This window comes from Mustela nivalis (assembly GCF_964662115.1).
Source record: "Mustela nivalis genome assembly, chromosome: 14".
Lineage (NCBI taxonomy): Eukaryota > Metazoa > Chordata > Mammalia > Carnivora > Mustelidae > Mustela > Mustela nivalis.
In genome coordinates, this window is record NC_139033.1 from 11,863,197 (window position 1) to 11,890,850 (window position 27,654).

Genomic DNA, 27,654 nt, shown 5'->3' on the forward strand with positions numbered 1-27,654 from the left:
GTGTCTTCGCCCGTCTCTCAGAAGCCAGAAGCCAGGCGCCTGCTTCACTGAGGCCGCAGAACTGAGCCAAGACTGAGCAGCTGAACAGCAGGGACTGAGTCATCAGCGGGCTCTGCTGGGGACTCAGGAGGAGGCCGGATCAGAGCTGGAGAGCGAGTGCTCACCCCCATTGTCCCCCGGCTATAAATATGCTAAGCAGATAATGAGAGGCCTGAGAAGCTGCCACCAGCAAAAGCTGGGCGATTACAGGATAAGCGGGAGAGCGAGCCGCCCACACTGACGGCTGAGACAAAAGAGAAAGGTGGGCAAAGGAATCACGTGTGATCAGGAACCTCTTTGTAGGACGTCAACTTCCATTAGACTCTTCGGGGAACTTTGGAATGGAAAGCGCTCATGCGTGGGCTGCCTTCATAGACCAGGGCACAACGTCTGGGACAGGGATGCCCACAGGAGGAGTCTCGCTTCTTGCCACGGTCCTCACACTCCTCTGTCTCATGACGATGCCTCATGTCACACCAATGATCACAGGAGCAGTCAGGATATGGTGGTGAATCCCTATGTTTGGAGCGACCCCGAGGCCCCACAGATGTCACCTCATTGAACTCAACAACCACATGAGGCTGATACTAGAGATCTCACTCCCTATTTCACAGACGAAGAAACAGCTCAGAGCCTCAAAGGCAAGAGAGCTAACAAAGGGCAGAATCAGTTTTCCAGACCCAGGCCCATCTGATAACAAAGCCTGGGTTCCTGCCCAGAGCCACCCGCTGCCTCAACAGGTGGCTCCCCTAGCTGCCTCTACCCGCCCCCCCCCAACCCCGGCAGGGGGGGGAGAGAGACAACTCACAGGTGGCCTTCAACTTCCCCTTTACCTTCACGTGGGATGCCTGGGTGATGAAGTGGACCGGCACCCAGTCCAGCACATCCTGGGCCTGGGAATTTCCGAAAGGGGCCACATAGTCCGGGAAGCCTTGGCCCTGCAGGAGGCTCTTCACTCTCCGCACTGCGAGCTGGCACGTCATGGCTTTGGGCAGTCTTTCGGGAAGGAAAAAGAGGCCAGTGGAATGGGGCTGTTGTTCACTCCAGCTGTTCTCTCGGGCCTCACCAACACGCATGCCCTCACCAGTTGCCTTATTCTCTCTCCAAACGGATTATTTGACAGAAGCCAAATCTCTAACTCAGAAATCCTGGTTGGCCAGGGAGAAACAAAACAATGTTTCCCAAACTGCATTCCATTGAGAGGCTCTGTACAAGGAGAATTCTGTGGCCAAAAGTTTGGGAAATATTGCATTCCTATGTCCCTCCTGGAGCACACCATATTAAAGGCTCTTATATTAAAGACTCACCATATTAAAGGCTCTGAGAAGTCCTTATGGTAAGGAATTGTGTTTTTCACTTCAATCTGGTGTTCCTCAAACACATTAACTGTACCACAGACATATCCCTACTGACTCTTTGGAAATGTAATCCAAGGAACACCTTCTGAGAAATACTGGTCTAAATGGATCAGAACCAGTAATGTAAATGGTGTCTGTTAGTCTAACAAAACAATGATGTAATTATCCTGGGGGGACATAGTGGCTGTGTGGTAGGGCAAGGGAAGAAAGGGGAAAGAGACAAATCCTTGTCTTCCATAGTGGGAACTCAACAATTCATAAAACCAAAGTGTTAGGAAGTAGTATTACTAGGAAGTAGGTTATCGACAGATTTGGCGGTAAATTTTCAAAAAACCAGCTATAGGAGCTGCAAGTGATTGCCCGCAGAGTGGGAGAAATGAGGGTAGGAGCTGGCATCTTTATAAGCCATGCAGGGCTGTTTGACATTTGACACTATATATATGTTTGATAGGAGAAAGATAAAAACAGAGGTCACATTCAGGCTTCTGCTCCTTGGGTTTGCTGCAATACGTATATTAAGATTCAGAAATACTGGAAGGACTTTCAAGCAAAGTATTTTTACTGTGACCTCAAGTGCTGTGCAACCTTAAAACCTACAAAAGCCTTGGGATTTGTACCCTGCCACATGTGACTGGAAAAATGACTGCAACAGTTTTCCTCTGGATCACGACAAACGGTTTATGGTTGTGAAAATTACAATTAGAAAACACCAGTACAGTCACTAGTGCTAATGGGTCACACCGCGGCTTTCACAGGTGCTCGCTGGCTGATACGGAGATTTGATCAACTCAGACAAGTTGCAAAAGCAGCAAGTTCTTCTCTTACCTTAATTTACAGCCAGACTGCATGTCGTAACCAAATAATACTGGGGCCCGGATCCCCTCCACTGCGAAGCAGTCTTGCTCGGCTAGGCTACGAAGAATAGTAAGTTGTCCGAATCTGTTCATGGTCTGAATAATCCCAGATATTCACAGAAAGTTAAGGGACTATCACCCAGGACTAAAGCAGTCTGATTCTCAAACCATGGTGACAGGTGTGTGACAGGAGACATGACTGAAACCCAAATATCCCTTCTCTGGGCCTCTGTGATCTTGACAGTTATTTCCCAGGGCAGAGCAAAAAATAGTTCTATTTTCCTTGAGTAGATTCTCAGAAGAAAAATCCTCAGAAACTGTTCCTCCAAAATCATTCCAAGTTTTCCAAATGACTAAATTTAAGAGTTTTTGCTTGCGTGTGTAATTAAATATATCTAAAAGTCTGTCAACTTTTCTGTCCTAAGATTTTCATTATAAACCACATTTCCCGGGGCCATGCTGTTCCACCCCCAACCACCAGTGTCCACATGGTCCTGTCTGCTGTGCAGCAGATCCACCACCCCTAGAGCAACCCCTCTCCAAGGAGTCCAGGCCAAAACTACCCTCCAGCCCCCAGGACCCTCAGCAACAAAGGGAAGAGCACCACACACACATAGACCGGGAAATCAGCCTTCTCCACAGAACCAAAAAGGATATCCCTTCTGAGGCCGAAATCCGGCAGCTAACGGGAGCCCCACGACATAACCAGGGTTTCCGCTGAGAGGAACTGGCTTTGTATTTTGCTGAAAGACAATGGAGAAATGCCCCCCATAATTTTCATTTTAATAAGGAAATAGGGTGAAAATAAAACACTTCTCACAGTCAAATCTGGGATTTCTAACCAATAAAAGAATTTCTCCCCCTACTCAGACCTATAAATATATCTGCTGAGTGTAGGAGTACATCGTTCTATAAAAGAAGGAGCTCCCGAGGAGGAGAATCTTATTCCAGGAAAGGAAAAAGATACAAGGACTCTGCCTGATTTTGTTACAAACACATGCTACATAAAGCCCTTTGTTTAGTACAAGTGGAAAGATGCTAAGACTTCTCAACAGATCTCTTTTTTTCACTAATAAGTTGTGATTTTTTGACTTGCAATTAAATACATGTACAACATTGATCAAACTCACCTGAATGAAATGAATTTCAAACTTCTGCTCAAGTGCAACCACTGCGCGGCTCACCGTCCCCAGAAGGAGAGCGAGGCCAGCCTGGGCTACCTCCCCTGCGTCTGTGTACGTGATGCTGTACTTCGCCTGAAAACAAGAGGGAACTCCACACACACCTGTGCCCGCTGCGTTTCGGAAGCTGCATCGGGAACTCAAGATACACAGAGTGGGCAAGTCCTTTCCCATTTCTCTACTCGTGGAAGCTTGTCTCTCCAGTCCCCTCAGCTTTCGGGGGGTAACGCCTCAGCACCACCCCCCGCTGCCAGGGCCATTTGAGCCTCTCTCTACCTAGTTACAGGAATTCCCAGTCAGCAGGTTTGAACAGAACGTGATCGATCTCTGCAGGGGAAATCTGTTAAAACAACAGCAACAAGGACACATTCTGGGGCGCCTGGGTGGCTCAGTGGGTTCTGCTCAGGTCATGATCTCAGGATCCTGGGATCGAGTCCTGCATCGGGTTCTCTGCTCAGCGGGGAGCCTGCTTTCTCTCTCTAACTGCCTCTCTGCCTATTTGTGATCTGTCAAAGAAATAAATAAAATCTTAAAAAAAAAAAAAAAAAGAAAGAAAGAAAACACACCCTGACATATTCTTGAAAGTCCCTAGGTTTGTGGAGAAAAATCACACGTGACTGTTTCAGAGCCCTTACCTAAAGAAGCATCCTCTAATGGTACAGCGGGCCGGCAAGCAGGAGGGCAAGTCAAGAACCAATACCCCAGGATGAGCCAGAACCTTCTGCGGAGGGCGTCCAGTGACCCCTCAGGACCATGTGGCTTGAGTCTGCCACACACAGACTCATTTGGCTTTCCATGCCAAATCGGGTACCTACCTCGAGAACGACGTTAGTGCAGATTTTAACATCCCCAACCTCGACAAGAGTCTGGTTCAATTCGACCGTGTCCTCCAGCCGGGTCAGTGTTTTATTCAGAGACTGCACGAGGACGGACTGAACAGTGACAGGGATCTGCGAAGGGAAGGAGAGCCGGCTCGCGGAGGACACTGCCCCGCGGAGGACACTGCCCCGCGGAGGACACTGCCCCGCGGAGATGAATGGTCCCAGGGACAAGAGCCTGAAGATAAACCTCCGCGAACACACTGCTGAGCAGGGAAAAACACGCAACAGCACAACACGCAATCTCTTAACTGTCACTCGCAAAAATGCAGATGTTTACACATGCATGCCCGTACATAGGAATTACTAGAGAATATAACCCGAACTTAAAAAGTGGTTCTCTCCGAAAACCTACGTTCACACAAAAACTCGTACACAAATGTTCTCAGCAGCAGTCATACAGCCAGAAACCGAAAACAATGCAAACGTCCATCAACTGATAAATGGAAAAATAAAATATCTTATATCCATATAAAACAATATTATTCATCCATAAAATGGAATAAAGGGCTGATTCATTCCACCACATAGATGAATCTTGAAAACATGCTAAGTGAGAGAAGCCAGACACAAAAGGTCACATATTACGTGAGCCCATTTATAGGAAATGTCTAGAACAGGGAAACTCGTAGAGACAGAAAGTAGATTAGTGGCTGCCCAGGGGCTGAGGGAGAGGAGTGGAGAAGAACAGGACAGCCGGTTAATGAGCACAGGCATTCTTTCTGAGGAGATGAAAATGTTCTGGAAGTAGGTGGTGGTGATGGTTGCACAAGCTTGTGAATGCACAAAAAAACACTGAATTGTACACTTAAAAATGGTGGGTTTTACGGTACATGAATTATAGCTCATTCACACACACTCACAGCTCCGTCACACCGCCCAGCGCGTGCACGCGCTCCCCGCCACAGCACAGCGCCTACCAGTCCGCGCAGTCGCTCTGTACGTGCACGTGCTCCACAGTCCCAGGACACATGCCCCTAATCCCCACACCCTCCCTGTACACAGGCTTGACCCAGTTCATGCACAACCTCTACACACACCCTTACATGTACATACTGGGCGGTGGGATCATGGGAAGAGAAAACAGAGACAAATCTTTCAAGCAGAATCAGGAAGTCCTGAATAACCCAATGCTATTAAAGGACATCTTCCATGTGTGGCCACTGGCAGCAGAGTGACAAGCAGCGAGCAATCCTTTATACGGCTCAGCCCTCTAAGGAGTTGGGCCTCTTCATACTGTGTGACAAATCTGACGCCCGCACTAAATGGCAGCACTTCGAAACCACTGTTCAGGAAGGAATCTACCTTGTTATCTAGTCATTTACATTGCTTTCAACTGTGCCCTCAATTGTGTACCAGGCTGTTTATAATCAAAATCACTAAGTATTTAAGCTGTCATTTTATAGATAAATAAATAGTCCTTAGCTGTCTGCTCCCATGACCAAGAAGACCTGTGACTGTCCTTATAAGTCAAACCTCTAAGAATGTGACATGGTTCAGAGGCAAAGACAAGCTGTCATGTGACAAGGGTGGCCGAAGGGCAACACCAGTCCCCACAACACCGTCTGTGCAACAAGCCCTGCGGATGAGCGTGAGAGCTACGGAGGCGGTCCCTGGCTACGAGGTCGAGAGCTCTTCAGCTTATGTCCTCGAAAGACAACCCTGGAGTCCTTTATCTTTATAACCTACTGATCCCTGGTTCCGCAGTAATGCAGGCTTCCGAGAAAATGCACACCCTTCCACACCAGCCTCTGACAGAGCCGTTCCAGTGGTATGTGGGCATGGTTGGCAGAAACCAAAGGGTCCAAGTTAGACAAGCTTTGGAAAGACGGAGGGACGAGTGTAGATGGCAAGAGCTGCCCTGGTCTATCAAGAGCCACTGGAATGGTCACAGAATGAAAATGGTAGGGCTATTCTGGTTTCCTGAATGTCCTATTCGGCCGTATCCCATTCCCACACTACCCTGTGGCAAAGGACTAATGGATACTTTTTTTTTTTTTTTAAGATTATTTATTTATTTATTTGACAGACAGAGATCTCTGAGAGAGAGAGAGAAGAAGGGAAGCAGGCTCCCTGCTGAGCAGAGAGAGCCCGATGCGGGGCTCGATCCAAGGACCCTGGGATCATGACCTGAGCAGAAGGCAGAGGCTTTAACCCACTGAGCCACCCAAGCGCCCCATAACAGATACTTAACAATGAAATTATAGAGCCATAACTTCATCTGTCATGGTTTAATAGATATTCAATAGGTAGATTCAATAGATTCAATAGATATTAACTATTCCAGGCAATCCTAACAGGCTGCATTTAATGAGAAGCCTGGATCCAATATTTATATTCATCACCTAACAAATCTTGGAAGTTGCCTTTTAGAAAAGAACTTCAAGCAAATCTCTGATATCAGTTGACATGTTTGTCCATTAGAACTCTGGTATCTGAGTTATAAGCCCCTGTCCACCACTTCTGGACTGCATGGCTACAGGGTGCACAGAAAGAATATGCTTGAAGCTTGTAACTGGGGGCCTGGCACAAAGTATAGCTCATCCAGGGTCGTGGTTGAGAGTAAGGTCTTTTGGGGATTCCTGTTCCAGGTCTGCCACTTCCTCACAGCCTTGAGCAAGCTAATCCCCTGCTCTCTAACTCCTGCGCCAAGGAGGGACAAGAACAGGACCTGCCTCGTGGGCTTACTGGACCACTAACAGACTTCAAACATGCACAGGACTTAGAACAGAATATGGCACACAGTACATGCCTTCCCGTAACATCCCATCATACTCACAGTAGGTCTTCCCTGCTTAACTGAATCCATCTCCTAGGCATCCACTCATTGAACACACAACCCACTGAGTGCTCAATACATACTAGGCCCCGCCTCAGCACTACAGATATGTCATGAACAAGGCTGATGGGCTTGCTGCCCCCATAGACAGTTCAAAGTCTGAATGGTAGAATCAAAGCACTTTCTAGAGGCTAGAGGTATTTGAGAGCTAGTCTATTATATGGTTTTCACTCTCTGTTCCTGGGAGCCACAAGGTTCCTCAGAAGGAAAAAAAAAATAGAAAAAACAAACAAAACAAAACAAAAGATTCCTCAGAAGGACCAAAAAGAAGAGAGAAGTGGAGGCTGGGCAGGTGGAGGGCTCTGGCCCCCACCCCCGCTCCAACCAGGGGCTTTGGATTCAATCCAAGTTACACACTGGGAGAGTTCTGCTTGAGATCACATTTGAAAAAACTTTGTAACTAAAACAAGTTTGAAAAACACCTTCACAGATGAGGAAATCCAGGCCCACACATAGAGGTGTGAAGTCCAAAGTCACAAGACCATTTCCTTCCAAGTGTCTACCTCAGACACGTCTGTATCTCGAGACTTAATGAAATCAGTGACAGCAGGTATCACTGTCCCAACTGCCACCTGGGTGCCAGACGCTGCACAGAGCCTGTCACATGCACTCCCCCACTGGGACATCACGTCAGCCTCGGGGCGGACACTTACCATCTGCTGGACAACTGGGGGGAATGAGGCACATGTCACAGGAGAAAACGATGGCAAAGCTGAATTTTGAACCAAGGCCGGCCAATCCCACAAGCTCTGGGAGACCGTAACAAGGCCAGCGCCCCGGGCCTCCTTGGGGACTGTACTCACAGACCCAAAAATAAGGGGTGTTAGATCCATGTTCCTTTGCTCTGACATATCCACAGAAAGATCTTGACCACCGGATCACAGCCTGACAGAACCCCTGAGCTGGGGTCCAATAGAACCTACACCCACAACTCGACCCCTGAAGCTACCCCAGGAGTGTTCCACCCCTACACAGGTGTAGACATACACAGGCAAGAGGTTTCCATCTTCTACCAGAGACAGACAGTGTCTTGGGAGCTAGCCAACTCTGGACAAGAGACCAAGACCTCAAGGGAGGCCAGGAAAGCAGAGAAGCCGATCATACCCATTGTCCGTGAACACAGTCCTGCCATTTAAATGTGAAGAAGTGCTAACTGCAAAAACAGGGAATTTGGAAACCTCCCCCTTTTGTAATTACGAAAGGTTGGGCCACTACAGAGCTTCCTCATTTCATTCTTTTGGCAAATGTTCTTACTGGTAGTAAGGTATCCTTGTAACACTAAGTGTATTCATTTCAAAAGGCTTAGAAGTAAGACAACGTATTATAAACTAGCTTACTTTCCATCAAGAAATACTCTTACCTCTGCCTCTGTTCTTAAACCAGGAACCTAAACAAAAAGAAACAACAAATTTTGTTAAGTACCATGAAAAGCATTTTTATTGCTTTTTCAGACTTCGGGTTAAAGGGCATAATCACCTTATTAAAGACTTCATAAGGAGGAAAACGGAATTTCCTTAATCAAGACTGACAACCCACGTATTTTCATATCTATGTCATAATCAAAGAGGTAGCTGCATCTTCCTTCTATATTCATTTCCTTCATATTGGAAGCTTCATAGAACACAGCAGCCCCACAGAGCTGGTCTCAGAAGTCTCCCTGCTTCAGCGTAATCATTCGGTACTTTCCACATGGTCACCAGTGACACAGCGCTGTGGGGAAGATGTGGCTCCTAGTCTTCTGGTGACCCTGCTGTGCCCGTCCACACCAAAAGGCCACCATTGCTGGCCCAGGAAATTTCCAGTGCCTCCTAACTGCTCTTCCCACCTACAGCCCGAGCCCCTCAACAGTGAGCTCCTCCCTCCCCAACAGAGCCAAGGACTCCTTCTAAAGGAGCCCTCCCTCATTTCCCATCCCCGCCCCCCGCCACTTCTCGTGAGGGGCGAGGGGGCAGAGTAGACATGTTTGGGGAGGCCTGTGCTGAGAGAGTTGTGCCTGCACCCCTGACAGGCTACAGCCAGGACCGCCAGGAGAAGGCATATAACTGGAAGAATTCACAGGCCTACGTAGCTGACTTATGAGAAGAGGGGAAGACAGAATGGGAAAGGAGAAGAAAATCTTCAACTCAATCCTGAAGACTGCAGTCCAGATGAATACTGATGTCATGGACCACCCTACTCCCTTCCCGTTCCCTCCAAAATAAGGAAATCAGGTGGTGGAAATTCACAATAATCATATGATTTTTTTTTATCATTGAACAAAATCTTCACCTCTTACAACCCTCCATGGCATGCCCCAAATAAGAGGCCCAGTGGCCTGTCCTATCCCACTAGGCTTCAGTCACTACAACCAGAAAGAAAGGGCCTCTGCACTGTCTTGACCTCCCATTGACCTCTTCTTTGCCAGCAATCCTCTTTCCTGCCTGTTCGTTCCTGCTGATTTGATCTGACAACAGAAAGTGGATTATCTTTTCTGGCCTCTCAGGTATCTTCTTGGTGCTAATGTGATCATTTCTGTCACAGACATTAAGATGTTTTTATAATTTCTGAAGTTTTGTGTTATTAAATAAAGTCCTTTTTTTTTTTTAGGAGAAAGAATTATTGGTTACCATCAAAATGATTGAAAGCCAAAAACAAAACAATGAACAAAAGCAAAATATGAACTATATAAAAATAAAAACCATTTAAGTGATTATTTCAGTATCTTTGGTATCAGCATACCAAAGAACTAGAGAAGAAAAATTTAAACTTGAGTTGTCAATCATGTACTGCAATTATTCTATACTTGTCATACTTCAAAAGGGTGAAAAGAACAGAAAACAAATCTGACGAGTAAGTTTCACTTCAAAATAATTCTTACCCTCAGAATTTTAGGACTGCTGTAATAAGCCATGCCCAGGGCTTCAATTTCTTCACACTGTTCCAAATTTATTCTTCTGGTGCACTTAACAGCTTGGTTCACCAGAAATGCTAGAAATCATAACATTCCCAAGGGGGGGAAAAAAAATGAGAGAATACATTTTTCAACTGTTCAATGGTAACTAAAAAATTGTAATCTAAGTAAAACCATAAAATAAGTTATAACAGAGATATACAACATGTTTAAAAGGGCTTAAAAATTATATTTTTAGGGGTGCCTGGGTGGCTTAGTCATTGAGGATCTGCCTTCAGTTCAGGTCATGATCCCAGGGTTCTGGGATCGAGCCCTGGCCTGGGCTCCCTGCTCACTGGGAGACCTGCTTCTCCGACTCCCACTTCCCCTGCTGTGTTCCCTCTCTTGCTGTCTCTCTCTCTCTCTCTGTCAAATAAATAAATAAAATCTTTTTAAAAAATTATATTTTTAATAGGTAATGCTCTCACATGATTCAGAATTCAAAGGGCACAAAAAGATACTGAGGGACTGTCCCTCTGATGCTTGTCCCCTCCGACCCACCCCCCAGCCACCACCAGAGACAACTGCTTGTCCCCAGAGACAATCAGCATCAAGTTTATTGTGTATCTTTCTGGAAATATTCTATGCAAATAGAAGTGTGTGTATACATATATTTTTAGTATTTCTTTCCCCTTTTGGTAAAAAACAAATGCTATATATTCTACCCTTTGCTCTTTTTACTGACAATGTATCCTGGAGTTCAGGCTATCTTAGAACATGAAGAGCTTCCTCCTCCTCTTTTTTTTTTTTTTTTTTTTAAGGGATAATTAGTATTCTATTATAGATATGTCATAATTTATTCACCAAGTTCCGCATTAACAGACACTTAAGTTGTCTTTGCCATCACAAACAATGCTGCAATGTACTATTTTGTAAGCGGGCCAGATTCTGTAGGACCAACTCCTAGAAGCAGAACAATGGGTCAAAGGGCATATTCATTTGCAATTTTGACACATATTGCTAAATTGCTCTTCACAGAGATTGTAACAATTTGCAGTCCTGCCAGCAGTGTAGATAAGTGCCTACTCCTCCAGAGCCTTAAATTTCTTAAGCTTTGCCAGGCCATTACATGGAAATGGTACCTCAGTTTGGTTTTAAATTGCACTGTTCCTATTGTGAGCAAGGTTGAGTGTCTTTTCAACAGAATCCATTTCTGTTCCTATACGAAATGATGCTTCATTAAGGCCACATGTCACCATACGCTACTGAGCTCGCTTCTTCGCAGTGGTGCTGTCTTAAGGATTAGAGAGCCGCGCCTGAGGCCTCCCACTGCCAAGACGGTCACTCCAGAGACTCTGTGAGGCTCCTGAAAGGAGAAGCACGTCCTGTGGGAGGCGGCTGTGTGGGCTGTATCCCTGCTCCACCACTGCCTGAGTGAGCCTGAACAAGAGACTGAATGTTTCTCAGGTTCCTCGTCTAAAAAACGAATAGCACGACCTTCAGGGATTACTGCGGCAATCAAATGGGAAAACACATGGAAGCACACAGTAAGTGCTTAATAAATACTAGTTATTGACAAACTTTAGCTCCAGTGGAGAAAGAACTCTCCAAAAACTAGAAGGGTTAAACAACTGAGCAGGCTGGCTTCAGGTAGTGAGTTCCCCATCACTACAAGTGCTCAAGCAGTGACTGTGTGTGGTAGAAAAGATATGGTTGGAAATCTGACCTGCGTAACCTTTGAGGCCTCTTTCAACTCTAAGACTGTTCCAATTTTGAAGCCTGTTTAATTATGACTACTATAAATTTAAGCTTAGAGCAAACTATGTAGAGAGAGAATGAAAAATACCCAGTGTCTTACCTGCAGGGTTATTATCAGTGCACAGAGATGACATAAGGGGAGAGGGAAATCTCAAGAAGGAATCTGAAGTCTGGAGAGGAGCCCCATACTGCAAAGAGACCAACCAGTAGGCGTTACGGCGCTATGAAAGCCTTCATGCAACACACACCGGACACCTACCTTGTGCTAGGCAGCGTTACGGGCACCAGGAACCAAGTCATAAGCAAAAAACCAGATGCGGTCTTTGCCTACGTGGAGCTTACACCGGCTGCTCCACCCCTTTCTTTCAAGGATATGTGTTTCTGTGTATGTGCATGTTATTTTATTGGCAGGCTTTCTTTTTTTAAGATTTATTTATTTTAGAAAGAGAGCGTGTGTGTGTGTGTGCACGCGTGTGCACACACGCACGTGCAAGGATGCATATGCAAGCAGGGAAGGGGCAGGGGGAGATGGAATCTCAAGCAGACTCCCAGGCAGAGTGCAGAACCCTATATCAGCTCCATCTCACAACCCTGAGATCATGATCTGAGCTGAAATCAAGAGCCTGATGCTTAACCGACTGAGCCACACAGGTGCCCCTGCAGGCGTTTTTGTTACAGAATTCCTCTAGAAAGGTATATAAGAAATTGACATAGTGTCTGCCTGTGCAGACAGGAACTGGGTGGCCAGGAACAGGGGTGAGAGAGGTGGTTTTTAAATTTTATTTATTTACTTGACAGAGAGAGAGTTCACAAGCAGGGGGAGCTGCAGAGGGAGAGAGGGAGAAGCAGGTCTGCACCGAGCAGAGAGCCCAACATGGGGCTCGACACAAGGACCCTGAGATCATGACCTGAGCTGAAGCCAGATGCCCAACAGACTGAGCAGCCACCCAGGCGCCCCAAGGTAATTACTTTTTACTAGCAGTAATTCTTTAAATAATAACATAGTACACATTAAAATCATAACACTGATGGGCTTTCCTTCCCCAAACCAAACCACATAAAACCTTTCCCCAATATTCAGAACAAAATTTACAGCTATTGTGCATACAACCAATTTTCTTTTTTTTTTTTTTTTTAGATTTTAATTTATTTATTTGACAGAGAGAGATCACAAGTAGGCAGAGAGTCAGGCAGAGAGAGAGGAAGGGAAGCAGGCTCCCTGCCGAGCAGAGAGCCCGATGCGGGGCTCGATCCCAGGACCCCGGGGTCATGACCTGAGCCGAAGGCAGAGGCTTAACCTACTGAGCCACCCAGGCGCCCCACAACCAATTTTCTTGAATTTAAAAGTAACCAAATGCTTGGGCACCAACAAGGATATGGGGAAACAAATCCTCTCCTTCACTGGACCTGGAAATTTAAACTCCTGTAATCTTTCTAGAAGGCAATCTGACATGGATATTTTAAATTTCCATTCATTTTGACTAAGTTGATCCAGTTATAGGAAGGTATCCTAAGGATTAAATCAAAGACACAAGTATCTATAAGAATGTTCATTCTGGATTATTTATAATAGAAAAACTGGAAACAAATGTCTGTTAATGGGTCAATAATAAAAGCTGATAAATACACAGAAGGGATACTTTTTATCATGAATACATGTAGCTTCAACAGTGGCTCTACCAAGTTACTTTCCTATATAGAAGTTTTTCTTATCAGTTAAATGGAACAATGACATATCCCTTTCAGGGTTGTGTGAATTAAGATCTGGAAAGCTCTGCAAGAAATGTTAACTTTCACACTGATATGAGAAGATGCATAAGATTTATCACTGAATAAAAAAGCAAGATTACAGGGCGCCTGTGTGGCTCAGTTGGTTAAGCAATTGCCTTCAGCTCAGGTCATAAATAAATAAAATCTTTTAAAAAAAGAAAGCATGCTTACAGAACAATGTAGATGACTATAAATCTTACTTCTCTACAATACTATACATATATTTTTATAGGTACATTTCAACCAGAATATAAACCAATCTGTAAACAGTGATTTGCAATGTGCATTTTAGTGGACACAGGGGCCTTTCCATCCCAGGTACCTCCATATTTTTAACTTTTAGAACTAGCACATGATGCTTCCGTATTTCTCTTTAAAGATGCTTCCAGGGCCGCCTGGGTGGCTCAGTGGGTTAAGCCTCTGCCTTCAGCTCGGGTCATGATCTCGGGGTCCTGGGATCGAGCCCCACATCGAGCTCTCTGCTCAGCAGGGAGCCTGCTTCCCTCTCTCTCTCTCTCTGCCTGCCTCTCTGCCTACTTGTGATCTCTGTCAAATAAATAAACAAAATCTTTAAAAATAAGTAAATAAAGATGCTTCCCAAAAATCTGAAACTTATTCAAAGTTAATATATACAGCATTTACAGGTTTACTAATGAATGTATATAAAATAGCACATATCTTCCTTAAGTCTGCAAAACTAAATAGAGCTTTGAGAAGAGGACCCAGGCACCCAACCAATCCACTCCGTGCCCCTAGCAATATGACTCAAGACCTCTGCTGCGTCTTTTAAGATGGAAAAGTACAAAGATTTCTGCAGAGATAAATGCAGGCTTACTAATGAATAAATAACTTTAACCCCTATGTTAAAACTCAACTACTCATTTTTAATTTTTGTGATCTTTGATTTCTAGGCACGAACATTACGTCTTTACCTCTATAATGTGAATTTTGTCTTGAGGAAGCCAATTTTGCTAAGAATATACTGAAAAATTAACTAACAAGGATGGGATATTTGCAAGAAGATGAGTGAACTTAATCAAGTTCTTGGCTCACCTTATATTTAGCAGGAGTTAGAGTGTCCGACTGGGTTGAGAAAGAAATCTCTGATTCTGAACTGAAGGAAAAACCATCAGATGTTTTCATCAATTTATCAAAATTATTTTCATCAGGCACTTCTGGATTAATAAAGGATAACGCAGGTTTATCTGTTTTTAGAAAAAGTATTCTAAATCAGCATACAATATGTACATGATATATATAACATAATATTTTGGAGACAGTTTTTAGTCGCATTAGGTTAATGTGTAAAAAACAGCCTCTTTCCATATTTACTTTACCCAGAATTTCTTGAGTCTTATTAAATAAACAGGATCTTCAGACTCAGCCTGCTTCTCTAATCGTGTGTAAGTAACGGTTTCTAAAGCCTTCAGGCAAACAGCACAACAGAAGGCAATAATAACCAATCTTTCTCCAGTCCATGGACTGTGGAGCCTGCTGCATTTACCTCTAAGGCAAAGCTCTCTGCAGATGGCCAAGGGACAAATGATTTTTTTTCTACCCTCACACAGCTACCTCCAAACCAAAGCCCAGGAGAATAATGTGCTGTGTATAGGATATCTTGGGAGAAGGAGGAAATGGGCTGGTATGTTCACTTGCCTGGTGTTATGTCACAGAATCTGACAATGACTGAGCAGCCATTACTTTAGATTACAAATCCCAGAACACTGGGTAGCTCTGGGTGGCTCAGCCAGTTAAGTGTCCGACTCTTGATTTCATCTCGGGTCATGATCTCGGGATTGTGAGCTTGAGCTCCGTGTCCATCCTGGGGTGGAACCTGCTTAAGATTCTCTCTCTCTCTCCCCTTCTGCCCCTCCCCCTCTCCCCTCCATTCTCTTCCCTTCTGTCTAAAAAAAAATCACAGAGCATTCGCCTAGTTTTAAACTGCAAGGGAACAAATTCAAAATATAAAGATGTTCTGAAAAGATGATGAAGCTTAATTGATAAAACCATAAATACATCTCTGATCTTAGATATCTTGTTAACATTTTAAACTTAACATGTACTTTGGATCTAAATACCTATTTGAGCTAAATGCTCAGATAAAAATAAAGATCCTGTTTTCATGCAAATATTCTTAGTAAAAATAAAAGAGAAAAAAGGAAATTGAAACCAAAGCTGAACCTGATTTTCAAACATTAAACCATGAGGAAATTAAAAAAAAATTACACACACATAACCTAAATAAACCTAGATTCCTATACGTGTCTACATATTATAAACATCAGTGAAATAAAGACCACTACAAAGCTACATTAGTTTTAAAGAAAATGCTCATGCCCAAAGGTCTATAAAGTTACTTGCAGCAGCGCCTGGGTGGCTCAGTGGGTTAAAGCCTCTGTCTTCAGCTCAGGTCATGATCCCAGGGTCCTGGGATCAAGCCCCACATTGGACTCTCTGCTCAGCAGGGAGCCTGCTTCCTCCTCTCTCTCTCTGCCTGCCTCTCTGCCTACTTGTAATCTCTGTCTGTCAAATAAAATAAATAAAATCTTTAAAAAAAAAAAAGTTACTTGCAGTGGCCTGTGAAACAGCCTCAGAAGATGCACCTTAGCCAAACCATAAAATTATTGCTTTAAATCTAACTGAATGAGACATATTTCCATAAAAGCACTTTTAAGATTTTATTTATTTATTTGACAGAGAGATAGAGAGTAAACACAAGTAGGCAGAGAGGCAGGCAGAAAGAGAGAGAGAAGCAGGCTTCCTGCTGAGCAGAGAGCCCAACTTGGGGCTCGATCCCAGGACCCTGGGATCATGACCTGAGCAGAAGGCAGATGCTTAACCAACTGAGCCACCCAGGTGCCCCTCCATAAAACAACTTTTTAAAGAAAAAACTTCCAGGGCTTCTCAAAGCATGTCACCATCAAATACTTACAGTTTGTAATATGAACGCAGAAAATAGATGGATTAATCTGGTCAACAAGTTTAAATATCCTTTGAGGTGGATCTGCTGTAAAATTCAATGAATAGATGGCTGCTTTCTGACTACAAAACTGACTATCACCCCTGAAAATTAAAAAAATAATAATATAAAATGTTAAGGCATATGCACACAATCTTAGCTAGATTATTTTAAAACTGTCAGATGCCTGTACCGTACTGTGTTAACAACTCCACGGAAGATATTTATGAAAGCATGATGTTAGAACTGAATCCACTTTTACTTAGTTTTTTCAGTGCTAAAGGGTCTGGCATTTGAAATTTTTTCCTCTAACAGGGAAAATATTAAGACAGGTAGAATAACCTTAAAGGAAACCTTGTCAAGTATGGAATACAGATCAGGGTATAATTTTGATGTAAAGGAATCCTGTAAACTCTGACACAATCAATCACATAAAATTTTGCACAACTTCAGATTGTTTGTTAGTACCCAAAATGGATTCAAAATTCCTTTAGAATAAAGTGGTCTTTAAAGGACTGTGAAAATCAGAAAATATTAAGTCATCTGGAAGTCTGGGGGCTTAGAAGTTAGGGTACAGTCAAGACTTCAACCAATCCCAGACTTAAGAAACTCTAATCAATTTGATACAGATATAGTGTGGAGATAGAGATGCAACAAAAAAGGATCCCAATTTACCCACTGCTTTAAAGCCTTTTCTCAATATGTATTGCCCCAATATTTCCCATGTCATTGATAAGTTTTTGCAATATTATACAAAATGGCTTCACTGTATACCAACTTACTAAGATACTCCAATTTGTTTTAGCCAAATCTTCTGCTGTCGATTTGGGCTATTTCTAGTTTTCCCAGATTAATATAATACTATAACGTCATCCTTGCACATATATCTTTATGAATGTCTCCAGCTATTTTCTTGGGCTAGGCTCCCTGAAGTAGAATTGCTGGGTCAAAAGCTAGGTGTGTTGTTCAAGGCTTCTGAGACATACAGCCAGATCTCCCTCCAGAAAGGGAAGATGCTCGCTCACCAATACCACAGTAAGAGTGCGTAGGTCCCTGTGCTCTTGCCAATAATAGATACTATCCAGTTTCTCCCCCCTGCCAATTTCATGGGCAAAAATCTGTTACCTCGTTTTAATTTGAATTTTCTCATTTACTAGGGAGCTTAAACATTTTTCCATATGGTTATTGCTCAGTGGTATCTCTTCTTCAGTATGGTGCTTCTTCATATCTCTTGACGATTTTTTATTAAAATGTTTGTCTTCTCAAAAAAAAAAAAAAAAAAAGGAATATTTTCTCATTGGTCTGTGAGAATCCAGATCTTTAAGAATCTCTTCTGAGGGGCGCCTGGGTGGCTCAGTGGGTTAAGCCGCTGCCTTCGGCTCAGGTCATGATCTCAGGGTCCTGGGATCGAGTCCTGCATCAGGCTCTCTGCTCAGCAGGGAGCCTGCTTCCCTCTCTCTCTCTCTCTGTCTACTGTGATCTCTCTCTGTCAAATAAATAAATAAAATCTTAAAAAAAAAAAAAAAAGAATCTCTTCTGAGTATCATGAGTTGTAAATACTCTTTTCCTGTTTGTGACCTTTCAATTTTACAGTGCTTTTTGTTATATAGAATCATTCTTTTTTTTTTTTTTTTTTACAATTTTATTTATTTATTTGATGGAGAGACAGCGAGAGAGGGAATACAAGCAGGGGGAGTGGGAGAAGGAGAAGCAGGCTTCCCACTGAGGAGGATGCCTAATGCGGGGCTACATCCCAGAACCCTGGGATCATGACCTGAGCCGAAGGCAGACACTTAACGACTGAGCCACCCAGGGGCCCCGAATCATTTTGGTGCATTATCCTTCCCCCATCTGACTGGAATTACACTTATAAATTAAGTTTTTATAAGTTAGTTTACATGTTTACATAATGATTCTTCCTATCCCAGTACATAAACTATTTCTCCATTTAGTCAAATGTTCTTTTTTTTTTTTTTAAAGATTTTATTTATTTATTTGACAGAGAGAGAGAGATCACAAATAGGCAGAGAGACAGACAGAGAGAGAGATGAGGAGAAGCAGGCTCCCCGCTGAGCAGAGAGCCCCATGCGGGACTCGATCCCAGGCCCCTGGGATCATGACCTGAGCCGAAGGTAGAGGCTCAACCCACTGAGCCACCCAGGCGCCCCTAGTCAAATGTTCTGTCACTATATTTCAAGTTTTCTTCACATAAATTCTGAGTACTTAAGTTTTTTCTTTTTTTTTTTTTCTTTAATTTTATTTGTTTATCAGCGAGAGAGCACAAGGTTGGAGGGAGCAGCAGACAGAGGGAGAAGCAGGCTCCCCGCTGAGCAAGTAGCCTAATGTGGGACTCGATCCCAGGACCCTGGGATCATGACCTGAGCTGAAGGCAGACACTTAACCAACTGAGCTACCCAAGTGTCCCTTAAGTTTTTTTTTCTTATATGACATTTTTTTTTTTAAGATTTTATTTATTTGTTTGACAGAGACCACAGTAGGCAGAGAGGCAGGCAGAGAGAGAGAGAAGGAAGCAGGCTCCTCACTGAGCAGAGAGTCCGATGCGGGGCTCGATCCCAGAACCCCTGGATCATGACCTGAGCCGAAGGCAGAGGCTTTAACCCACTGAGCCACCTAGGTGCCCCTTATATGGCATTTCTATTGGGTGTTATGAGTAGGATCCATTTCCATTATATTTTTTGATGGTTACTGCTGAAGTATAAAGAAGCTATCATTTTATAAGTGGCCACTTTTCCAAAAGCTTTGTACAGTTCTAATGGTGTATCAGCCATTACTGTGGACATAAAGAATATTTTTGAAAAAATATAAGTAGTATATATGAGAAAACATCTAGCACTGAAAAATTTACAAGGCCTCTGGGTCTTATAGGATGTGCAGGAGTCAGACAGAGAAGAAATGGCTAATCCAAGGGTAAGAGTGGCATTTGCCAAGGATGGGTAATGTACTGATGTGGTCTAGAAAATTCTGAATACCAAAGTTAGGCGGCATGGAGGATTCAAGATGGAGTTAGTAGGAAACAGGATCTGAAAGAGTTTGGGAATGGATCTAAATCCAGGCTAAGGAGTCTGTAGGGAATGAGAGCTTCTGAAGGCTTTCAGCAACTGAATGACAAGATGAGGTGTGAGCTTACACTGAGGGAGGAGGAAGGGACAGACACAAGGGCTAGTGTGAAGGACACAGCAGACTGGAACTCCTTACTCTCCCCCTTCTAGTCTCCCAGAGTGGATCCATTTCAGTTCTGCATATTTCTCTAGTCATGACCTTCAGCATGGCGGGGAGGGTACCTATTCATTTGTATCTTCCTCAGTTCCCTGCCTCCAGGCTTAGTCCCTGTGACCCATCATCCGTGCTGCGGGAGAACTGCTTCAGATGGGAATCTAATCCCCTCACTCCCTGCAGCCCTGCAGAATTCAGGACAAAAATCCAATCCTCTCAGCATACACACAAGACCCCTCGGGATCGGCCCGTCACTGTGGCACACTCCTCTCCGCCCCCTTCTCCAGCCACACTGAGCTAACTGCAGTTAAGGCAACAGCCATTCTCCTTCACCCCCAAGACTCCGCCACGTGGCTCCCTGGACCTAGAATGCCTTCCACTGATTCCATGCTGACCAGTTTCCACTCATCCTCCAGAACCCAGTTCAAACTGTCTTTTCTAGAAAGCGTTAACTAGTCCAATAGCCTAGGTTAGAGCCTACTCCTCTGAGTTATCTCAGTGCCTGGGGCAGAACTGCCAGCCACTCCTTTATCTCTCCACTCAGTGGGCTCCAGGAGGGCAAGGCCGCATCCAGCTCAACCTACATCCCTGGTGTTCGGGAGAGGTCCGGCATGGTGTGAAAGGAGGCCAGATGTAAGAAGGCGGAGGGGAGGCAGGAGTCAGGGTAGCCCCCAGGTTCAGGCTTAGGTGTCTGAGAGAACAATGGTAGAGAAGTCAAGAGAATACTAGAGGGTGTGTTAGGGGTAGAGGGGAAAAATTCATTCACTGATTCAACTCACTTCTCACGAGGGCCAACTACGTGGCCGGAGTTGTGCTAGGCACTAGTGGCATAAGGGATAGTATTCTTGCTCTCAAGTGAAGTTTACATCTAGTGAGGAAAACAGATATTAATCCAATAACCTTAACAATAAATTTACAAATCATTAGATGATAGGATTAGCTGTTAACTGTTTACCAGATGTAAACCTACATAATGAAGATAATCAATTAGTTGGGATTATCAATTTTTATTTCATTATTTCTACACTTCTTATTTAGGAGAAAGTCATAAGCAAAACTAACTCAAAAAAATTCTGAGATCCTTTCCTGAGGGCACTATGGATTCAGCTCTAACTTCTATACCAGGGGTCCACAAACCATCCCTAGTGTTATAAATGATGTTTTACTGAAACATCGTCATGCCCATTCATTTACATGGCGGCTTTTGCTCATCAGTGGTAGAGGTGAGGAAGTTGCAACAGAGACCACTGACCTCTGAAGCTTAAAATATTTACAATGTGCCCTTTTACAGAAAAAGCTTGCTAACCCACAACTAAATAGTCTATATCTAAAATTCAGTATTACCTAATGAAAGAAAAAATGTCATCTAAATTAATAGAGCCAAAATCTCACTCTCGGGCTTTTGATACTTACTAAGGCAGAAAAGCAGAATGATTTCTAACAAAGTCTGAACCGTGCTGCAGTCCAGATACCCAGAAAAATAAACTGACTACAGCAACATACCATTCTCCAAACATTTTTAGAACATTAGAAGCAGACTCCGTTTCCCAATGGTCAGTAATATACTTTCTCATGAGGGGCACCTACCTGGGTGGCTTAGTTGGTTAAGTGTCTAATGACTCTTGATTTAGGCTCAGGTCATGATCTCATGGGTTGTCAGATGGAGCCACAGGGCTGCCATGGAGTCTGCTTGAGATTCTTTCTCCCTCTGCCTCTGCTCCCGCTTGTGCCATGTGTGCACTCTCAAACTGATTAAAATCTTATATTTCGGGATGTCTGGGTGGCTCAGTGGGTTAAAGCCTCTGCCTTCGGCTCAGGGCCTGATCCCAGGGTCCTGGGATCGAGTCCCGCATCCCTTCCTCTCTCTGCCTGCCTCTCTGCCTATCTGTGATGTCTGCCAGTCAAATAAATAAATAAAATCTTTTTTTTTTAAAATCTTATATTTTGGGGGCCGCCTGGGTGGCTCAGTGGATTAAGCCTCTGCCTTCGGCTCAGGTCATGATATCAGGGTCCTAGGATCGAGCCCCGCATCAGGTTCTGAACAGAGAGCCTGCTTCCCTGCTCTCTCTCTCTGCCTGCCTCTCTGCTACTTGTGAGCTCTGTCAAATAAATAAAGTGTTTAATTTAAAAAAATGTTATATTTTTTAATTTTTTTTTAAAGATTTTATTTATTTATTTGACAGAGAGACAGCGAGAGAGGGAACACAAGCAAGGGGAATGGGAGAAGCAGGCTCCCCATTGAGCAGGTAGCCTGATGTGGTGCTCGATCCCAGGACCCTGGGATCATGACCTGAGCTGAAGACAGATACCTAATGACTGAGCCACCCAGGCGCCCAATTAAAATCTTTTTTTAAAAAAAGACAGTTTTTTATGGGAAAAACACATTGTATTTCCAAAAGCATTCAATCTATCAAGTATCAATTGCTACAAGACTAAATTTAACTATCTCTGAATAATAATTGGTCCCATCCTGAATAAATTAACCTCTTTTAAGTGCTGTATTTTTCAAAGACCTTTGAAGTCTGAATTACAAGAAACAAATCATTCAGAGGAGATTGTTTCTTTACCTTGTAATCGACTGGGAATATCTTCCATTGTTCTCCTATACAATGTGAATTGTGACAATTCCTGGTAGATTTCCGTATCAGAAAAGTACAAACAAAGCTTTCCCATCTAATTTTTTGTTACAAGTACTATGTCCACAACAAAAGCTGTAAATTCAACTGCACTTTCCACCCTAGGCCACTTACGTGACACAAATTCACTTATAAAGCTGTCCACGTTATCTGTTTACAAATCAGAATGAAATGTAATTCAATCTCTGAATACAAAGATTTCCTTATACTCTGTCTTTTGCCTGCCCTGTCATCCCACAGGATGCAAATAAGGGAGAGATACTCTTCTGCAGAATGGTCTGGATAGCATGGCTTCCTAATGAAGCAAAATTCAAGAAACCCAAGTTTGGGTTTGGGTGTTTCCACCTAGAAGATTTTTCACTTTCTGTCCCCAGATTTTATAATCTTGGACCAATGTCATCAAAACTGCATGGGAAACCAACTTACATGACAACTGGAACTGAACAGGCAGAAAAGACACTGACATCCGTGGAGCTGCAATCAGGATCACAGCAGCAGTTGACGTCACACTGAGCGGGAGTCAGGTCACAGACGCACAGAGCAGCAACTACAGAAACAAAAGAGGTGGGCCGCAGAACTTCGCCACCAGCGGGGAGTGACTGCCCCCTGCCACTGCGAAGTGTTGAAAGTCCATTTCATACAAAAGGTCCGTTTTATTTTTCCTATTGTACTTTGGGGGCGATCTATGAATTGAAAATTAGTCAGTTTGAATGCTTCTCAATCTGAGGTTTCCCCCAAGTAGCCAACTAATCATCTGACTCACTTGGAAAATGCTGTTTGTGCTCCACCTACAAAGACTCTGATTTGGTAAGCTGACTATGAAACCTAGGCATTTGTGTTTTTCAAAAATTATCCAGGTAATGCTGATAATTAAAACAGGTTTAAGAACTAGCATGCTGGGCGCCTGGGTGGCTCAGTGGTTAGGCCGCTGCCTTCGGCTCAGGTCATGATCTCAGGGTCCTGGGATCGAGTCCCGCATCCGGCTCTCTGCTCAGCAGGGAGCCTGCTTCCTCCTCTCTCTCTCTCTGCCTGCCTCTCTGCCTACTTGTGATTTCTCTCTGTCAAATAAATAAATAAAATCTTTAAAAAAAAAAAAAAGAACTAGCATGCTAAATCACTTCTCTGCCCTTCAGAACCACCAGCAGGTCAGCTAGGAAACCCAGACATGTTTTTTAAAAACTTTTCAGATGATGCAGATAATTTAAGAACCAGCATGCTAAACCACTTGCCGGACCATAAGTACCACTGGTGTAATAGTACAGATTCCCCTGCCCCTTCTCTGGAGATTCTGATTCAGAGGAGGAGCCCAAAGAAGGCCACCAAGAATCAGGGTTCTCAAACTTCTCTCTCTCTCCAGACGTCACCTGTGATTTTGAAGCTGAGCCTGCAATCACAAACTATTGATCAAGAATCAAGCTGATTCGGGTGCTTTGTACTTGGGGTTCTGGAAATATCTTTGGTAATTTGTTTTTAAGATTTTATTTGAGAGAGAGAGAACATAAGCGAGGTGAGGGGCAGAGGGAGAAGTAGACTCCCCGTTAAGCAGGGAGCCCGATGTGAGGCTTGATCCTGGGACTCCAGGACCATGACCTGAGCCAAAGGCAGACACTTAACCAACTGAGCCACCGAGGCGCTCCTGTCTTTGGTAATTTAAACAATAAAGCATGACAGGGATAGAAATCTCCCCACTTCACAACATTTTTCTTTTTTGAGAGAGCACATGAGAAGGAGTGGGGAGAAAGGGACTCAGGGTGAGAAAGAATCCACACCCACTGAGGAGCCCCCATGAAAGGCTCAATCTCACAACCCCGAGATCATGACCTGACCCCAAACCTAGACCTGGAAGCTTAACAGACTAAGCCACCCAGGCACCCCCACAACATTTTTAATAATAATGACTCTCTGGATTTTTAATTCCCTATTTTATTCTGTCAAACAGGGAAGAAAAACACCTGTTTAAAGATGGCAGAGCATAAGAATGAAAAACACAGAAATCATAGTAGTAATTATTGCTGGGAAGGGGAGAATAAGATCACGCTTGTCTTACCTGTAGGATTTCATTGTTTCAAAAAAATCTCATTCAAAACAAACAAGGATCTCAAGGAAATGGCGGTAGAGAGTCCACACAACATTTTGACTTGCATGTATGAACTATTTCACAACAAAAATGAGCTTTAGAGAAATATAGCTCAAAAAGGGTAAAATAACATACATTGGAAAGAAGTGTATGACTAAGAAGAGGAAGGTTTTGCCAATAAATACACAATCCTTTCTTAATCTGAGACACAGAAGTCTTCTCCTGTAAGTTTATATACTCCCCACTCCAGCCAAGCACTCTTCCATGTGCTTAGTAAAATGAAAATGCAATTCACGCATGCTAATATATAGTGTTTAGACTCCCTGCCTATGTATTTAAAATTACAATCTTGATTTTCCAGAACTCAAAGCGCTTTTAAGTAGCTCTAAGACTAGTAAGGACAGAGCAATAGTGTTTAATAACTCCACTGGGAGGGGGGAAGGTCTCTATCCAGGATGTGAGTGTCCTTAATCAACTAACAAGTATCAGCTGAGCACTCCCAAGGTCTGAGCAGCTCTCAGCTGCTCTTCTACACCTCTTAACATCGACATGCCTGGCTCTAGAGCAAGATACTAAGGAACAGAGCTCAGATCAAGATTAAAGTTATCACTTTTCTCTTCCACCTGTGATCTACCCCACACATGGTGTCCAGTTTTCACTCACAGTCAGCCCCTGCTCCTGTCAGTGGTGTTACCTAAATATACCTGAAAAATGGGGATGACACACATAACAGGGGATTAAATGAGATACATTACAGACAAAAGGCTTAGCACAGGGCCTGCTACACCGTAAGCAGTGAATAAATGCCAGCTGTCATCTATTATTACTTTCCAGGTCTAAAGCTGGGCCCTTTAAGAAGACAGAAGTGCAAATTCATCCCCCCCCATGCTGGAAAATAGCCCTGAACACATGCCCTAATAATGATGGTTCAAGAATAGCTTCATTCTGGGGAGAAATCACATAAACAGATGGAATACTTAGATGGATAAAAGAAAACCCAGTCCAAAAACCGTAGAGAATTTTGGATATCGAACACTATGCTGCAGTCTGTCCCCATCTATCACTTATTTACCGTCCCTACTTATTTGGTAAATCAACAGTTTTGATATAAAAGCTTTATTTAAAAAAAAAAAAAAAAAAGCTTTAGGGGCGCCTGGGTGGCTCAGTGGGTTAAAGCCTCTGCCTTGCGCTAGGATCATGATCTTAGGGTCCTGGGATCAAGCCCCGAATCGGGCTCTCTGCAGCAGGGAGCCTGCTTCCCTCTCTCTCTGCCTACTTGTGATCTCTCTCTCTGTCAAATAAATAAATAAAATCTTAAAAAAAAAAAAAATTTTTTAAATTAAAAATTAAAAAAAGCTTTAGGGGTGCCTGGGTGGCTCAGTGGGTTAAAGTCTCTGCCTTCGGCGCAGGTCATGATCCCAGGGTCCTGGGATTAAGCCCCACATCGGGCTCTCTGCTCAGCAGGGAGCCTGCTCCCCCCTCTGCCTCTCCGCCTCTCTTCCCTCTCGGGATCTCTGTCAAATAAATAAATAAAATCTTTTTAAAAAAATAAAAATAAATAAATAAATTTTAAAAAGCTTTAGTATATACTGAAACAGAAAATGTACTTTTCCTTACTCATTTTTTTAAAAGATTTATTTATTTATTTGACAGAGATCACAAGTAGGCAGAGAAGTTGGCAGAGAGAGGGAAGAAAGCAGACTTCCTGCTGAGCAGAGCCCGATGCGGGGCTTGATCCCAGGACTCTGGGATCATGACCTGAGCCAAAGGCAGAGCTTTAACCCACTGAGCCAACCAGGCGTCCCTCCTTACTCATTTATACTTTTATTTATACATATATACTTATTCCTTACTAACTTACAAAGGAGGCCTTTTGGAGAAATGATGATTCAAGAACTAAAGCCTGAGAGTACAAGGAATCACCCAAGGATGAGTTTTCTATGTACTAATACTGAGCCTTACTTATCTTTTTCTCATATGAAGGGAGAAAAAGAAAAGAAAAAATATATATATACTGCACACTTACTGGAGTTACAGAGGACTTAAAGGGTTGTTGTGGTGGTTTTTTGTTTTTGTTTTTGTTTTTTGTTTTTGAGATCACAAACCCCTTTGAGAAACTTGCTCACTGCTAAGAACCCTCACCCAGAAAAATGCATATTCACAAAACTGCACTCTGAACATCTCAGGGTCACAGCCATCCCCTTAAGTCACCCACATCAAATCAGATTATAAAATATTCACTAATGTCTAACTCCAGAATTAGATCACTTTCTGAGAAATGTGTTAATTATCCTTAATGATGAATCCTAAGTAGTGGACATAAACCCTCACCCCCTAGCTTCCCACCTCTAACTCAACACAGGAGGAATTCCGGGGTTTCATATTTCAAGTCCTCAGACAGGGGCGTAGTCACATTTAGTAAACTAGACTTCTGGCGTTTCTTTTTGATAAATGAAAAGTTCAACACACCCTATGCATTCAGTTTCCACAACTGCCCAGAAACTTCGGATTTACGTAATTTCATCTCTGCTGCTAAGGTGCAACGACTCGTTCCTTATTACCTTTAGCGTTAATGTTGTCCAGGAAAACTGCAAGTAATTTCAGAGAGTTTAAACTGTCCCACTTACGCTCCCAAGTCTCGGTTTTCTCTTCCGAGGAGGACAGTGAGGTCTACCCTACGGGTTCCTGAGACAATTAACGCCTATGAAATACTCGGCAATGCCTGTACACAGTAAGTGTTCAACAAACGTTCACTATCATTAGGACAGCCTCCTCCGGGCTACCCGCTCCAGGTTGGATCACTCTAGATCCCCAGGAACTACCACTTCGTACCCACCGTCCGTGACCGGGGTGGGCCTGGGGCCAGAGGTGGGGACGGGGGCCTTGGGAGTTCCAAAGGGCCTCGGAGACAAGGCGGGTCGGGGAGTCGTCCGGGCTGCCTCCGTAGAGTTGAGGCCCTCCGTCGGCACAGGTGGAGTAGCCCTGGTCTGGGCGCTCACCGAGGCCCAGCAATCCAGAAGCAGAAGCAGGAGCGGCCGAACGCCCAGCGGCCCCATGGCCAGGCTGAACGCCGCGCCAACCGCGGCGGGGACCGCGCGTTGCCTGGCAACCGTGGCTGCTCGGCGCGGAGCATTACGGGAAGGGTCCCGCGAGGCCGCGCGAGACCGCGGGGGCGGAGGGCGGGGCCTGGACAAGGCCTGCC

At 43.9% G+C, this 27,654-nt stretch overlaps 1 protein-coding gene across 4 annotated transcripts in view; it reads right to left on the reverse strand.

The window, feature by feature from the left end:
- The window catches only part of TCTN1 (tectonic family member 1), a 30,258-nt gene extending 2,678 nt beyond the window's left edge, over positions 1-27,580 (reverse strand). The window contains exons 1-12 of one of the 4 annotated variants that reach the window (XM_082698440.1): positions 27,289-27,580; positions 22,802-22,922; positions 16,479-16,609; positions 14,600-14,751; positions 11,877-11,964; positions 10,007-10,116; positions 8,510-8,536; positions 4,248-4,382; positions 3,382-3,507; positions 2,907-2,994; positions 2,223-2,361; positions 873-1,035 (exon numbers count right to left, since the gene is read on the reverse strand). In XM_082698440.1, coding sequence (XP_082554566.1) covers positions 873-1,035; positions 2,223-2,361; positions 2,907-2,994; positions 3,382-3,507; positions 4,248-4,382; positions 8,510-8,536; positions 10,007-10,116; positions 11,877-11,964; positions 14,600-14,751; positions 16,479-16,609; positions 22,802-22,922; positions 27,289-27,508 — 1,500 coding nt within the window. In that variant the 5' untranslated portion in view covers positions 27,509-27,580. Of the gene's footprint in view, positions 1-872; positions 1,036-2,222; positions 2,362-2,906; positions 2,995-3,381; positions 3,508-4,247; positions 4,383-8,509; positions 8,537-10,006; positions 10,117-11,876; positions 11,965-14,599; positions 14,752-16,478; positions 16,610-22,801; positions 22,923-27,284 lie in introns of all 4 variants that reach the window. The other 3 variants (XM_082698443.1, XM_082698441.1, XM_082698442.1) reach the window with 3 other exon arrangements.
- Positions 27,581-27,654: the final 74 nt, after the last annotated feature.